The sequence below is a fragment of the Diachasmimorpha longicaudata genome, chromosome 4 (genome assembly GCF_034640455.1).
Source record: "Diachasmimorpha longicaudata isolate KC_UGA_2023 chromosome 4, iyDiaLong2, whole genome shotgun sequence".
In the NCBI taxonomy this organism is placed as follows: Eukaryota; Metazoa; Arthropoda; class Insecta; order Hymenoptera; family Braconidae; genus Diachasmimorpha; species Diachasmimorpha longicaudata.
This window is the reverse complement of record NC_087228.1, coordinates 10773591-10788558: the sequence shown is the minus strand read 5'-3', so window position 1 is coordinate 10788558 and position 14968 is coordinate 10773591. Positions and strand designations below refer to the sequence as shown.

General features: G+C 37.8%; 5 protein-coding genes across 13 annotated transcripts in view; 2 read left to right on the top strand and 3 right to left on the bottom strand.

Annotated features, from left to right (window-relative positions):
- Positions 1 to 28: 28 nt before the first annotated feature.
- LOC135161884 (probable RNA-binding protein 18) lies at positions 29 to 1512 on the top strand. The gene is made up of 5 exons (XM_064119860.1): positions 29 to 168; positions 285 to 384; positions 542 to 753; positions 839 to 915; positions 983 to 1512. The coding sequence occupies exons 1-5, from the start codon at positions 163 to 165 to the stop codon at positions 1212 to 1214; spliced, it is 627 nt and encodes a 208-aa protein (XP_063975930.1). The 5' UTR covers positions 29 to 162; the 3' UTR covers positions 1215 to 1512.
- On the bottom strand, positions 1510 to 2697 carry LOC135161885 (small ribosomal subunit protein mS25). The gene is made up of 3 exons (XM_064119861.1): positions 2199 to 2697; positions 1995 to 2101; positions 1510 to 1936 (listed from the first exon to the last, which is right to left on the bottom strand). The coding sequence occupies exons 1-3, from the start codon at positions 2333 to 2335 to the stop codon at positions 1671 to 1673; spliced, it is 510 nt and encodes a 169-aa protein (XP_063975931.1). The 5' UTR covers positions 2336 to 2697; the 3' UTR covers positions 1510 to 1670.
- An 87-nt stretch (positions 2698 to 2784) lies between these two features.
- LOC135161861 (engulfment and cell motility protein 1) lies at positions 2785 to 6016 on the top strand. Its single transcript, XM_064119831.1, has 2 exons — positions 2785 to 4709; positions 4775 to 6016. The coding sequence occupies exons 1-2, from the start codon at positions 2994 to 2996 to the stop codon at positions 5243 to 5245; spliced, it is 2187 nt and encodes a 728-aa protein (XP_063975901.1). The 5' UTR covers positions 2785 to 2993; the 3' UTR covers positions 5246 to 6016.
- LOC135161868 (uncharacterized) lies at positions 5610 to 8926 on the bottom strand. The gene is made up of 9 exons (XM_064119843.1): positions 8643 to 8926; positions 8291 to 8544; positions 8078 to 8192; positions 7886 to 8011; positions 7372 to 7817; positions 7049 to 7298; positions 6806 to 6978; positions 6546 to 6711; positions 5610 to 6439 (listed from the first exon to the last, which is right to left on the bottom strand). The coding sequence occupies exons 2-9, from the start codon at positions 8470 to 8472 to the stop codon at positions 6236 to 6238; spliced, it is 1662 nt and encodes a 553-aa protein (XP_063975913.1). The 5' UTR covers positions 8473 to 8544; positions 8643 to 8926; the 3' UTR covers positions 5610 to 6235.
- Positions 8927 to 9274: 348 nt separating this feature from the next.
- Positions 9275 to 14968, bottom strand: part of LOC135161855 (kazrin) — a 40734-nt gene continuing 35040 nt past the window's right edge. For 7 of the 9 annotated variants that reach the window (XM_064119801.1, XM_064119803.1, XM_064119795.1 and 4 more), the window contains 4 exons: positions 13150 to 13339; positions 12425 to 12451; positions 11470 to 11490; positions 10599 to 10996 (listed from right to left, as the gene is read on the bottom strand). In XM_064119801.1, the coding sequence (XP_063975871.1) occupies positions 10751 to 10996; positions 11470 to 11490; positions 12425 to 12451; positions 13150 to 13339 (484 nt within the window). In that variant the 3' untranslated portion in view covers positions 10599 to 10750. Of the gene's footprint in view, positions 10997 to 11469; positions 11491 to 12424; positions 12452 to 13149; positions 13340 to 14968 lie in introns of all 9 variants that reach the window. The other 2 variants (XM_064119804.1, XM_064119796.1) reach the window with 2 other exon arrangements.

Here is a 14968-nt window from a genome sequence, read left to right as displayed (position 1 = left end):
TTTATCGTGGTTTGTAAGTGAATGTTGAAAGTCTTCCAACGATTAATGAGTGACTCAATGTCGGAGGAAAAACGGAAATTCGGTCCTGGTGGTTTTTGATGGTTGTTTCTAAAGCAAATCGACGATTTTACAGACTCCCAAGAACAAAAATAACGACCAACAATGGCAGTGCGTATTGTTGATATTATGAGTGATGGAATTTTAGACTAGATTTCAAAAGTTATTCATGGATTCTCCATTTATTACTGATCCAACAATTATTTCAAGATTTTTCATGTTAATAGGTTAACCCGAAAATTCCTCTGCCTTTGGAGCCAATAAGATCGAGCGCTTTGGAAGACAGGAGGCTGTGGGTGGGTAACCTGGACCTGAGGATAAATGAGTGAGTCCTTTTACAGAATAGCTAGTTAAGATTTTTTTTCTTTTATCTAAAAAATACTTCGAAACATGCGCTGTAATTTAGTCGACAAGTGCCTAAAGGCACTCATAATTCTGCTGATGGATTGGTAAATAAATTATCTATTTTTTATTTCCCACTGGTTCCAACTTCTCAAAATCGTTCAAACATACGGCGAAATCGAAAAGTTTGATCTGCTGTTTCATCGGTCAGGACCTCAGGCTGGACAGCCCAGAGGTTATGCATTCGTTACATATACAACAGTGGAAGCTGCCATCAAAGCGAAAGAAGCTTTAAATAATGCTAAGCTGGGATCCAAAAATGCTGTTGTCCGGTGGGCTCATACAGTGTCAGAGGTAAAAAACACTTCCATCAGCAAAATACCTTGTGATCTTTTCTCTGAATATTTATTTCATTAATTATTAATTCCCTGGATGGCAGAGTGAAATGGACAAGACGAAACCGAAGATTGATATCCCAGCCCTGGCAGGGGCGAAAAAGGGGGACGCGAAAATTAGGTAAATTTCCGTAAAAAATCAATAAAGAGGGATATAATGAAGATATATAATTGTTTGTGTTCCTCAGCCGAGAAACTACGATTCAAGCGATTGAAGCAAAGCTGAAGTTGATGAACGAAGTGGAAGAAGAATTCGAACTCAATAAACCTCTGGAGGGCACGTCCCTAATCCAGCAGTACCAGAAGCCAGAACTACAGAAGCCTTCCTCCTCTAGTCGTCACCATCCTCACCACCAATACCATCATCATCATCGATATCACCACAGCCGTCCATACTCACGACCCCGATCGAGGAGATAATATTGATGTTCCTCATTTTTTTTTAAAGATTTTTTAACATCATAACGACGACTTAACTCTGAATAAGTTCACAGTCTGTGTATTTGTCTTCATGTGTAGAAATCATATTCGTTGAAGAGATCAAGACTTGATAACATACCCCAGTAGGATAATTAATAATCGCCTAAAGGAACGTTGGAGAGCACTCCTTCAATGTGTAATTATTTATTTACCTCAAGTGTATTTTCATAAGCTATTGAGTCGTTTATGGATAATGATACTAATTTTTGACCGATGATAATAAAAGAACTAAACGATAGATCAAGCGCTGATTTTATTCAACCCTCATTAAATATTCAAATCGTGTAATTACAAGTTTTTCAAATATTTGTCAATTTCAATTTTATTCTTTAAGAAATATTTCATGAAAAATTAAACATGAACGTTCCACCACTTCACCATTCGGTTAAATTATTTTTAAACTTCCGGAGGACCATATCTGTATTTTCCTCTCATATGATAAGGTAATGGAACTACACTGGGACATGGGAGCTGGCCAGGAACTTCGCACATGCAGTGTTTTGCGCAACCATTTCCGAAATTCGCTGGATTCTCTTTCTTCTCCGCCGCAATAGCTTCTCTCTCCAAAACATCTTTCGATTTACCAATTACTCTGATCAAATGTTCGTAGATCTCGTCACTGCTTCGACCGTCGACGTCGATTAGCATTCTTTTTCCCGTATCTGAAATTGGACGGAAAGTTGGATTTACTTTGTAAATCACTGACATTGTTTTTCGTACCGTAAAAACACTGGATAAATGGCGAGGGAGTCATATTCTTGAATACATTGATTTGGACCTCTGGATTTTTATATTGAATTTGCGGCAGTTTCCAAAATACAAAGTCCCTGGAATAAAAAAAAAATAAAAAATAATTTCAGTGATTCATTCGTTACATCGAATGTCAATTTCTATGTTGTTTATGTCATTTTCCTTGATAATTACTTTGTTCCAACATGATGTTCGCCAAACGTATTATAATTTATCGTCATTATTTGAATATTGTCTTTCAGGACTAATTTGCCAGCTTGTAAATACGGCAATGTTCGCCTAATTGGCGCTCTCCCTACCATAAACGGCATCTTCTCGTTTTTCACTAACTTTTTCGCTAATTTTCTTTATAAAACACTTAGATTTATCAACTCTATAACTCGTGGAAACAGACACAACTTCAAAATAACTTCGATTAGAACCATAACCTCAAAGAGGTTCAACTGGCCAATAAACAGGGCTCGGGACCCCAATGCACTTAGCCTCCGGCAGGTTGCAAATAGAGAAACTAACTAATCTACATGATTGCATATCGTACGTACATCATTGTACATACATTGGTTTTGTTTATAGCCCCGTGGATAATTAATAATCATTATTTAATTCTTTTTTAATTATGTTTACTCCGCCGGGATCGGTACAGAGTGCCGCGTACGGCGTCTCGACGTACTTGTCCAGTGTTTTGACAAAGTATATAGACTAAAGCAGAAGCTGATGTCCATGTTAGTACCGACACTGGCGGTGAGTGAAGCCACCATCGGTGCTCGCCAATCGATAATTAAAAAATCGATTGTCGGAAAATCGATTATGACTATTATTATTTCCATGAAATCCGCCATGTCCAATGCATGAGCAATGTCAATCTTTTTTACCCAGTTATTATGGATAGTTGTGGGTTCATAATTTTTTATGTGAATTAGTTCAACGAGTCTCTCCAGTTTCGTGGTTAGTTCGTCAAAGTTATTATTGATGTATACGCAGACAATTAAGATGCCGGTGCAAAAGGACTCGAACATTGTTAAAATTGCTGTCAAAACCGCTGGGACGAATCTGAATGCCCAACTGATTGAGTTTAATCAGAAACAACCCTTGACCGGAATAATTCAGGAACTCTGCAATGGCTGGGGCTTATCTGATCCGGACACCTATTCTCTTCAATTCTCCGAGAGTAAGAATAAAAATTACATCACCGAGAAGAATCGAAATGAAGTTAAGAATGGAAGCATTTTGAGATTGGAGCACTCGCCTTCGAAGACAGCTGGAGATATTCTCGCCAAATTAAATGATGGAACAATCGAGGAGAAGGTTTCTGCACTTGAAAAATCGAGTACCCTAGCTTCGGACATAACGTTTGCACATGAGTTCATCAACAAACAAGGATTGGCGTTGATCATTTCACAGGTAGAGTCAGGAAAATACAAAACAACAGCTCTTGCATATTCTCTCAAATCCTTTGTGGAGTTGATGGACCATGGAATAGTCTCTTGGGACATTCTCGAGCCACCGTTCATCAACAAGGTCGCCAGCTACGTTAACAATCAGGCAGTAACACAAGATGCTGACGTTATCGAAGCTTCTCTGAGCATACTCGAGAATATTGTACTGAACTCCTCAGGGCAGTACGCATTAGTCGAGAAAGAAGTCACCTTTCCAAATCTGTCCAATCATCTGCAGAATATGAAACCCGAGATACAGCAGAACACAATTGCCTTGATTAACGCACTCTTCCTCAAGGCAGATGCTCGCAAACGAAAACACGTGGCTGCAACTCTGCAGTCCAAACAAATCAGAAATGTTTTTCTGACCAATGTTATTCAGTCAACTGGTGAAGTGGGCACGGAAATGGCTCATCAACTTTACGTGCTGCAAACACTGATGTTGGGCCTCCTCGAACAAAGGATGATGACGAAAATGGATCCTCAGGATCAAGATGCTCATGATAAAATAAAGGAACTTCGACGAATCGCTTTTGACACGGAGGGAAATTCAACTAATGACGTGACTTCTCGAAAGCAGGGACTTCCTGCCAAAGATTACAAGAAATTGGGCTTTAAGTGCGATATTAATCCAGCTCTGGATTTCATTGTCACTCCTCCTGGTATGTTGGCACTGGATTGTATGGTTTACTTTGCAAGGAATCATACGGAAGCTTATACAAAGGTCGTTCTGGAACATTCTTGTCGAGCTGACGAGCATGAATGTCCTTTTGGAAGAACCAGTGTGGAACTTGTTAAATTACTTTGTGAAATTCTGAAAATAGGCGAAGCCCCTAGCGAACAGGGGCAGTCCTACCATCCTATGTTCTTCACTCACGATCACCCCTTCGAAGAATTTTATTGTGCTTGCATCGTTCTTCTGAATAAAACCTGGAAAGAGATGCGAGCAACAACTGAGGACTTCGTGAAAGTTTTCTCGGTTGTTCGCGAGCAGATTACACGTGCTCTTCAATCCAAGCCTACTGGTCTTGATAAATTCAAAACTAAACTCCAGAGTTTGACGTATTCTACAATCACTAGCTTGTGGCAGCAGGAAAGAACCAACAGGGAAGAGTGGGAGAGCCATGCTAAGCCTATTGTTGAGCTCCGCGAGCAGATAACTCCGGAGATTTTGGAGCTCATACAACAGCAGAGACTTGGGTTCTTGGTCGAGGGGACTAGGTTCACCAAGTACAGTGCCAGAGGACAGGTAAGTGATGGCTTTACAATCTGTCGTAATTTTATGGACGAAAACCAATGATTCCCCTCTTCTAGCGAATAAAAGATAAATTCTGGTACGTCCGCCTCTCCCCAAACCACAAAGTCTTCCACTACGGCGATTGTGATGAAAAATCAGTGCCAACAATTGACGAGCTCCCGCTAAAACTGGCAGTAGTGGATATCAGAGGATTACTTGTCGGCAGAGACTGCCCCCACATGAAGGATCTTCAAAGACGAAAAACAACTCATCAGCTGGCCTTTTCCCTCGTTCTAGAGTCCCTACAAACCACCCATCTGGATTTCGTCGCTCCAGACGAACAGGTCTACGACTATTGGACTGATGGCATCAATGCCCTCCTCGGAAACAAAATGACTAGTAAAGAAACCGAAAATGATCTTGAAACTTTGCTGTCGATGGATATCAAACTTAGACTTTTGGATGCTGATGGCCTGGAAATCCCCCAAGACCCCCCTCCAGTTCCTGAACCTCCTCCAAACTATGACTTCTGCTATGAGTTGAAATAATTTAACAGGTAAATGGCCAGAAGGAGCTAGTCTCAGTATTTACTAAAAACTTCAGCATTCCCAATGATATTGAAATTTTCTAAACGCTTCATTGTTATTCCTCACCATGGAAAAGCTGCTATTTTTCGGAAAAGTATATCTATACTTGTAATCAAGAAATTTATAGCTCGAAAATAACCAAGGCAACAATATCTTACACCAAAAAAAAATGTCTGAAAATATTTAGTAGTTTCCTTCTATTCAAAAAATATTTCCCAAATTGTAAGGAGAAAGCTGCATGTGTCATGATATCCTTCAATATTGAATAAGACCTTATATTCTTAATAAAACTTCCACTGCCTATAAGAAGGTACTTTGAATCAGGTGAAATTCATAATTAATTCCTTTATTGATATTTTTAAATATTGTAGAACGATTTTATTCTATACATTAAACGATTTTTTTATCACACGAGGCTTTACAAGTCCAGGTAAAGTTGTAATGTTAGGAATGATGTAGTATAGATTGTACCAAAGATTTTTAGCAAAGCTTATTCGATTCCCTAATTTATATCATTGAATTTTTCTTTTTATATCAGAAGATTTCATAATGCATAATCACGTTGTTAACAGTGATTCTAGAATTTTCAACATAAGCAAAGAATTTGTATACTCAGTATTGAAAGAACTCCAATTATATTCCCAGTATGGTAACATAATTATTATTAACCAAGATTTGTAATACAAATTTATCTAATCAAATTGATAAAATATAGACGTGCATATTAACGCATTTAATGGGTTTTTAATTTCCTACGATAAATAGGTGATTGCAGTAACGTTGTGAAACGTCATAACACAATTCTTTTTACACTTTTCCCTAAGACGATTTATTGTTGAAGATCGAGTTGAAGATGTTAATTTCTCTAAAGATTTGCTTGAATTTTTAACAGCAAATTTGTGCGTGCGATAGAGGAAATTGCTTACGTTTCATTTTTACCAGTAATAAAATTTACATAACTTCCTCGGAAAGTATGTGATAATGTTGTGGATCTGTTGCATGATGATCTGGTGGATAAAGAAAAAATTCAATGAAATTGAGCACTGGTCCTCTGCTGAAAGGATTGAGGTATCGTCCTCTCTTGTCCCTCAAATATGAGTATCTTTTGTAATTGAACATCTCGTTGGTTGTTAAATTCATGCAGGCGTGTAATACCTAAAATAGAATAGAAATTCAAGGCAAAGATATAAGTCTGAAGAAGGATTGAACTGCAAAGAAATTGATTTTCTATAAGTACTGGTAATTTTCCAGTTTTGCTTACTGATGTGCATGTTAGTATCCAACCGAGTCCGCAAAAAACAAGCGCCTCCATCAGACCCAACACGTACATCAACTGCAACCCCTCAATTGCGATGCAATAGCAAGCGAAGTACAGTGTGAAGGTACAATTTATTGCAATGCACATAACAAATAGAAAAAACCACATTCTGGAAGACAGAAAAAATAATAATTATTCAATCAGTCAAGTGAAATTGATCGGAGAGAATAAAGTGGAAAAGAGGTGGAATTGTTTAAAAATACCTGTTTCGAAGACCAACGCAATTATAAATAAATGGACAGTGATGATCAAAATATGAAACACAACGATTGCAAATTCTACAGTGCTTGGCCCTTAAGGGCCTGAAACATCTACAGCTATGGCATAAACGAGATAAAATAACGTTTCTCTTTTTCCACTTGTCGAAGTAGGGAATCTGTAAAAAAAAATTCTCCAATCAGTGAATTGAACTCTTGTTCAACGGTCGTCGAAAAAAAATACTCTACCTGTTTTATAGCTCTGTAATAAGTATCGGTATTTTGAGGCACATAACCAGGATCCCGTCTATTTGCAACAATCCACGATATCCACATTAGAATATTCCAGTAAATAAAACAGTAATGACTTCCTCTTAACAAATTCCAAGTGATTGGAATGCATTTTAATAGATACATAGGGTAGCCCCAGAGTAGTACTGATCCCATGAAAAGCAGCAGAGGCCCTTTGCTATTTCCGGCTCCACCGAATAGCAACGCCCTGTGAAGAAATCAATCGTTTCCTAATTAAATCGTAAATCGATATCGAGTAACTAGTCGTCGTGATGACTTACCAAAGTTCATTGATTGGTGGTACCCATCTTGCTCGACGTTTTTGCTCGTTCTCTAGGATTGTCACGACTTCCGAATGTCGATGGCTCTTCGCCAGCTGAAGGGGAGTCTTTCCATTCTTGTCCTTTGGCCCCAGTCCGATTTTACTTTTCTCGCAGAGAATTTTTACGCAGCTCACATTGCCCGAGAGACAAGCAAGATGAAGGGGAGTTGATCCAAAATAGTCAGGTTTTTGGAGATCCACTCCACTGTACATCAGGAGTCTTATCAGCTCCGGGTGTCCCTTGTAGGCGGCCCAGTGCAAAGCTGTATCACCGTTAATGTCAGTCAAGTGACCGTGAGCACCAGATCCAAGGAGGAATGCGGCAGTGGCGAATTTTCCGAACATACAGGCTGTCATCAGGGGTGTTAGGCCCTTGAAGTCCGCTGCGTTGACAGCTACACCGGCCTAGACGTTTCAATGTCAGATACCGTTGGTTTTCACATGTCATTAACGTCGCAAAGAGAACTGCTTACCTTCAATAAAATTTGAACAATTGCACTATGTCCTTTCCTGCATGCCCAATGGATTGGCTTTGGGCCCTGAGTGCCCAGGCACGAGAGGTCCACTGGCCCATTGCGCTCAACAAGATATCGCATGACCTACAATGAATTAATCCATCAATTGGGAATGTTCATGAAATTCGTTCCGCTGCATTCATTACTAACTTCAACGTTTCCATCAAGAGCAGCCCAGTGTGCTGGCGTATACCCCCATTTGTCTCTGGCACTTAAAATGTTCATACCATTTTTTTCCACCATCTCCTCAACCGTTTCCGTGTCCCTGAACATGCAGAAGAGCACGTAAAATTGTTCTCTCCCTTGACATAATCCTGCTCGTACTAGATAGTGACAAAAAGTAAGAAAAATTTTGGTAAATACCCTGCTCTGAGGAGTTCGAAGATTTTCTTCGTTTCCGCCGTGGGCCCCTGCCCTGGTGTGGCCTCTTCCGCATAGATATTCTCGTCTGGACCATTTCGTCCTCTGGCCCCATGATTTTTCGTTAAGCTAGCGTTGTGGGCATTGTTATGGGAAATGGGATTGTTGGGTAGATGCCCGACCATGTCGGGATCTGGGCTTAGTTCCCATACGGAACGCGCTGCTCCTGGCCCTGTCAGAGGGCTCACCGGATACACCTGATCGTTTAAAACAAAATATCCGAAAGGTAATTATCATAAGCACTAACGAACAAAGCGCAGGCGATCAATTATAAGAATGGGGAAATCGTCAATACCTTGCAAAGCGTTGCCAGGTCAGTATTACCCTTGTCAAATTGGTTATTTATCCTAGAACGATGTCCAGTTCTCGAATGCCCAGAATTCTTCAGGGGAGCAGCTAGTCACAAAGGCACTGCAGATCCCACCATTCTTGTATGATCTTCTCTATTGCATTTGTCCTTTGACTTGCGATTGCCCACCGTGATACTTGATCAATTCATAATTCGCGAGGGAATTGAAATTCCATGGGAAAACGAGAGGAATTGACGTGGAGCAACTCTAAAGAAAGTGAGCCTTTCGATGGTTGCACTTGCGCATTCAAATCAATAATTTTGCCACCTTAGTTATCACGCATGCGTCGGGTCGTTAACTATAATGATAAAACCGCAATATTTAGTAGAAGATTATTTTTAACAATTCAGGTCAGACGACAATGGCTAAGAGAATACAACAAATGTAAGGAAATTATTAAATGACCTGGTTAGCGATCAGTAATTTATACTTTTTATTTTAATTCACTTATCGTCCTTAGCTTCGCAAATTAAATTAATCCGATGTTATAACAGAAAAGACAAGAGTTTGCGGAGTTGTTTGCAAATATCATGAGTTGGGGATTAAAAATTAAACAAAAAATTCAATGATTCTCGGAAACACTTTAAGGCAATTATAATTTATTCTCAAATTTTCTTTAAATATTATTACAGCTCACACAAATATATACATATATATCCTGCATTGAGTACATTTACAATGTTTCTTTTTTATTGTTATTTATGATTAATTTTCAGTTGTACATATACTGCAAACAGAGGTCGACGCTCCAAAAGCTGATATCCTTGTTTATATTCATCGCACAAGCCTTCCAATTGTTGTTTATTAATTTTGTTTAAAATCAAAGACAACCCTTCTAATTTCTGATTCCGTAATCCAATGAGATTGGTTCGATTGAATTATTTTATCAAATTCAATGATTTAAGACGAAAATTAATCTTGTATTAAATCAACGTTTTAACTTTGAAAAACGACGACAATACTTTTTTTCATTTTATAATTTGGCATTCCGGCTATATCACCAACTTTTATTATGGTAAATGTGTTATCAGTTCGGCAGGAATCTCAAATTTATGTATCAATAGATAAAACTAAGAATAAATATCAGATTAAATATCATTTTGAATTTATATATAAAATTATTATTACCAAGGATTTTGAAGATGTCGTGCAAATTTATCGAAACATTATTATCGTGCTCAGATAATTATGATAAAATTGTCACCAAGTGACAGTCTTTCTGTCATGCAGATGATCGTATTCCAATCATAAATTCAATATTGAGGAACTTTATAAAAAATTCAATTTACAATTTAATTTATAATTTCCGCCATTAATTTGATGGAATGAATTTTTATTCTGCTAGATGCAGAACAAAGTAGATAGATAATGAAGCGCAGAGGGAGATACTCAGTGCGCTTTTGAAAAGTCCTTTCATGATTAAAAAAAATTAAATAATTTTTCTGATTTTGGACTACGATTTTTGGTGAAAGTCAACACTTGAATTCGGCAAACTATAATCTAAATAGCTCCCAGCAATAACATTCTCAATTGTTGTATTTCAGTAATTCGTGAAACCGGCCAATTAAAGATTATTCATCAGTAGAAGAATGGAATGCTTTGATTGCACATCATGATCACGATAATAAAATTTAAATTTCGTAACTTAAGTAAAATTTTCGAGCATATTTCTGACAATTAGGAAATTTCCGTTAACGCCACGAAGATGCTTAGATTGTTGGTAATTTGGGAAGACTCCATTTAGATGATACGAAATTCAAGTCAAATATGTTCTCGATGAGTTGCTAACTGTATCATCTTTAGCTGAAGATGTCCAAGATTCTTCGGCTAAGCTCCCGTATCGCTGCACCCCGGGAAATCGTGGTCCCGAGCTCTGTGGTGAATAATAACCACCTTGTAACTGATAATAATTGTTCCCTGGTGACTGATAATAGTAATCCGAGGACAGTACATTGCTGTATCCAGAGTACGATCCGTACTGTGACGAGTACGACGAATATCCTCGCTCACTCAAGCTCCGATACGGCCCCGAACGCTGGGGCCGATCCTCTTGTCAAACTGGTGTACTCACTGGTGCATTTGTTATGTACTCGATATCACCAATGCTTTTAACACGACGATGACGCTTTCCTGTTCCATTTGCGGAAGGACGTGGTGGCAATTGTGGAGGTGGCGGAGAGTTACTGCGAATGCTGCTCATGTACTGGCATTGACTGGCGAGGGAACCGGTGTCTGATGATGATGAGGGCGAAGCTTTTTCGCTGCGAGGACGAAGACCCAACGCTCGACTCAATGAGCCCTAGAATCCAGGATAGATACTTCATTAGAATACTAAGGGGGTGAATGAGCGTGGAGATGGAAATCTGAAGAGAGGAAAAATTAATTAGTTAATAATTCGCGGACGGCTTACAGAACAGATTATCACTTGGAAAATTGCATTGCAAAAGGAATGCTCAAAAAAATATTACATCATTTATTTCAATAGATGTTAACACGTCCATTTTTATTATTTAACAATAAGACTTTCCTCTCTTCGTAGACTTAAAAAAGTCGGAAAATCATTAAATAGTTTTTGAGGTATTTTTTTTGTGACACAGGCAACTACTATTATTGTGAGGTTGATATCTCTAATAAGTGCAAGTGTTTAATTCTACATGATTGAGGGAATTTAAGACAAACGTTGATCTCTTTGGGTGGCATGGAATTATGATTCTTCCTGATTAAAAAATCGTTCATAGCATTAATGAAAATCAAAGATAATGGTTCTCATACCTGAGAGCTTTTCCAGGACAACTATGAAGGGATGAGACAGGTCAGTTAAGAACCCAAAAGCTTAACCCACATTGAACTTACAATTTATATTTACAACATTCGTTGATTACCATGCTAATCCTCTTAATCACGAAATACTAAATGAATGCAATAGTTTTTTCTATTCTCTTCATCAACATTTTTTTTTCTTCTCCGTAATTTTTGATACATATGCATATACTGTACATATACGTTTGCGCTTCTCTCGGACACAGGGTAAGTTGAAACTGGGAATAAAGTTTGTTATCTATATTACATACATGTAGGGGACTCAATGCGTTTGAATTTATATACAACATGAAATTTTAGTCCCTGTTTAATTTTCATCGTGTAATACAGTTGCATACTAATGAGACACAATTTTTCAAGTTTTCAGCCGTTTTTTTCTTTTATTAATAAAGAAACTACGAATAAGTTTTACAATGAATTGTTGGCAAATTACGGGATTTTCATGGAGTAAAAGGGGAGAGAGGGGGTGGGCTGTCAAAACACACAAAATTTCATGACACCTTGACTCGTAATCGACCAGTCTTTCATTGCACAAATCCATCACAATTGTTCATTCATTTTAAGTACATTATTGAGACTCGAACGACAGCTGTTAATCGTATAAATAGTTTTGTTTTAGTCCTGCAGTTTGGATCGCAATACTCAATTGAGCGATATTCAACCAAAAATATCTGACTGCGAATTCCATGAGACCTCCGTTAATTGAATTAACTTGAACTGAATTGATTATTACGAATATTCAAATCGGTCCTTCTTCTCACTGCTATCCACTCCTTATTTCATTAGTAGAAAAGAAGACATGTTTCATTAGTTAAATTAATTGACACGATATTGAGTGGATTGGAATAAAAGACCGACCTGATTCAGTAAAATAGTGATAATTAAGTGATGCGTGAATATACCGAACCTTTTTCAAATAAAGAAGACTGCAGGTCTGCGATGATCCACACGAGTGCAGGGGGGAATGATTAAATGTTAGGTTTTAAACGGAGAGAACTCGTTCGAGGGCCATAGCTCACAGTGAAGGATATTGTCGATTACAGATTGTAAAGATTCGAGTTTAGAAAACAATATATGTTGGAATCTTCGTATTGACATGAAGGAATGAGGGCAGAATAATTAAAACGAGATAGAGCTGCCCACAAGATCGTCATCTTAATAACCGCGAAGTGATACAGCAATTTTCAGGACTCTCAAATAAAAAAAAATGAGAGAGTCCTTCGGAAATTAATTAAAACTGCTTTGCAATTATGGTAGAGGAAAATATGAATGAAGGCTGGAAAAATATCCAGAAAGCATAATGGCATCCGTAATCGTAATATTTTCTGAGGATTCCAAGATAAATTGAGTTTCATGTAATTGATTTTCACAAATCAGTAATTGAATCCTTGGGCAAAAAAAGCAGTGACGCCGTGCAGAAAATCATGCAATAATAAACTCGAATAAAAGTGTATGAATATTTAAGGATAAAAACATTTATGGAAGATTCAACATCAATGGAAGAAATTATGATAGTAGCACCTGAATGCTGAAGACAATTCATCAATGAATGACAATGAAATAATCGTGCATAAAAGCCAATAAATCTGATGAGATAAATTCCAGGAATTTATAAACATATTTCTACATTACCCTGAGACTGGAGCGTCGTCTGTCGATAGTACTGGAGCTGTTGGTGGCCATGTGAAGGGCTGAGAGGGAACTCTGATGGTGCTGGAGATGCAGAGCACGATTGCCTCTTCCCAGGCTCCCACCGGCGCTCACTGTACTCATCGGTCTACTTCCACCTATGTGATTTCTCGGGATGACTTCCAGCTGGCTTCTACACACATCCACACACCCATGCTCACTTTACGTATGCCCATTGCTACACAATATGCCTCTGACAATACAGCGCAACACACACACGTTGTTTTCCATATCATATAGACAGGTCTATATAATGAGTGAATGAATATTTAATTCCGATCAATCATCTCTTGAATTAATTCATTATTTTAGCTGTAAATCGAAAATCTGTGACTGTCTGCAGCTCATCCTTATCCTGACGAAATAAATCAATATCTATCACAACATAAATATACATACACAAGCATTTTTCGGTGCTCCAAAGATGGAAAAATAGTTTATTGGGCTCCAATGTTTACCGATATATCTAAAGGCGTGGCACTCATTATATTGAGCGACTGAAGTAGTATGGTCATCACTCTAATCATTATGTTAGAAAGGGAGCATCAAGGGATGATTCTGACCTTCTTGGAAATCCATATATATTTTTTTCACATTTTTTTGACAACATATTACAGATACTTTTTTTTGCTGGCCATTTTTTTCTAAACTCGAGCTGCTTGTAATATTGAATTTAAAAAAACAAATGGTTCATTATTATGAGCACCTAGATTGAATCCAATTACTGAAGAGTGCTGAAGTCATGGAAAATACAGTGTTTCTATGCCCTCAATCGTAAAAATAATCGGCATCGATTTCCAAGAGGATCCGTGTCAGCCGTCGACTCGTTTGTCATGAAATATCTCGTTTAATGTTCAGCAAATCGGCCATTCTCTGAATATCTGTCAGACTGAATGCGATTGTGACTACTGATTGATGGAAAATGAATAACTAAAGTACACTCCCTACAACGGATAAAGACCATATTACCTTGATACTAGTCCATTAGAGCCGAATAATAGTCAATGGTGGTAGAGAAACATCAAACAATCGTATATATAAACGTATTATATTATATGAAAAATATTGAACTGGCAAATAATAAATGATAACTAATGAATGCAGAGTGTTGTTATCCGTAGTCAGATCTGTTAGTGATACCCAGGTCTGATGGTGGATTACATCACATGACTAATAAACAATGGGTGCTGTACATAGCGTTTTAGTGCAGTGCAGGCAGCGGCTGTGGGCTACGGCTCAACTATTTATTTTATTTTATAGATAATAAATAATTCACCGAAAGGGTTCTGTTGATTTTTATGATTTCACATTGGTTAAAAAAAAGAAAAATAAAATATATCAAGTGGACCGGAGCAGACCCGAATCAATCCTCGCATTAATTCGAGATAAGTTCTTATTTTTCTCTATGAAAAATGTTTGTATATGTACATTAATGTCAGCTGTATCGTTTTCATTCGTTTACAACTACGTGTGTGTATTACTTGGTAATGACGGGCTATATAGTGTATTATTATTACTCTTAATATGTAAATTAGTATTAGCGTAACGAGAATTATCGTTTGGCTTTAATTTAACAAATAACATCAAATTTCACACTCAATTGTCCTTGGCGCGTTTTTGTATAAAGCCCGTGTTTCTAAGGAGCTCAGGAGAATTTTACCAGACAATTGGCCGTATTTATTTTAGTAGTGAAGAGTTTAGATCGAGAGATCAGAGTATTTTTCATGCAAACTATTTGCAAACCAGTCGGTTCAAAAAAAAA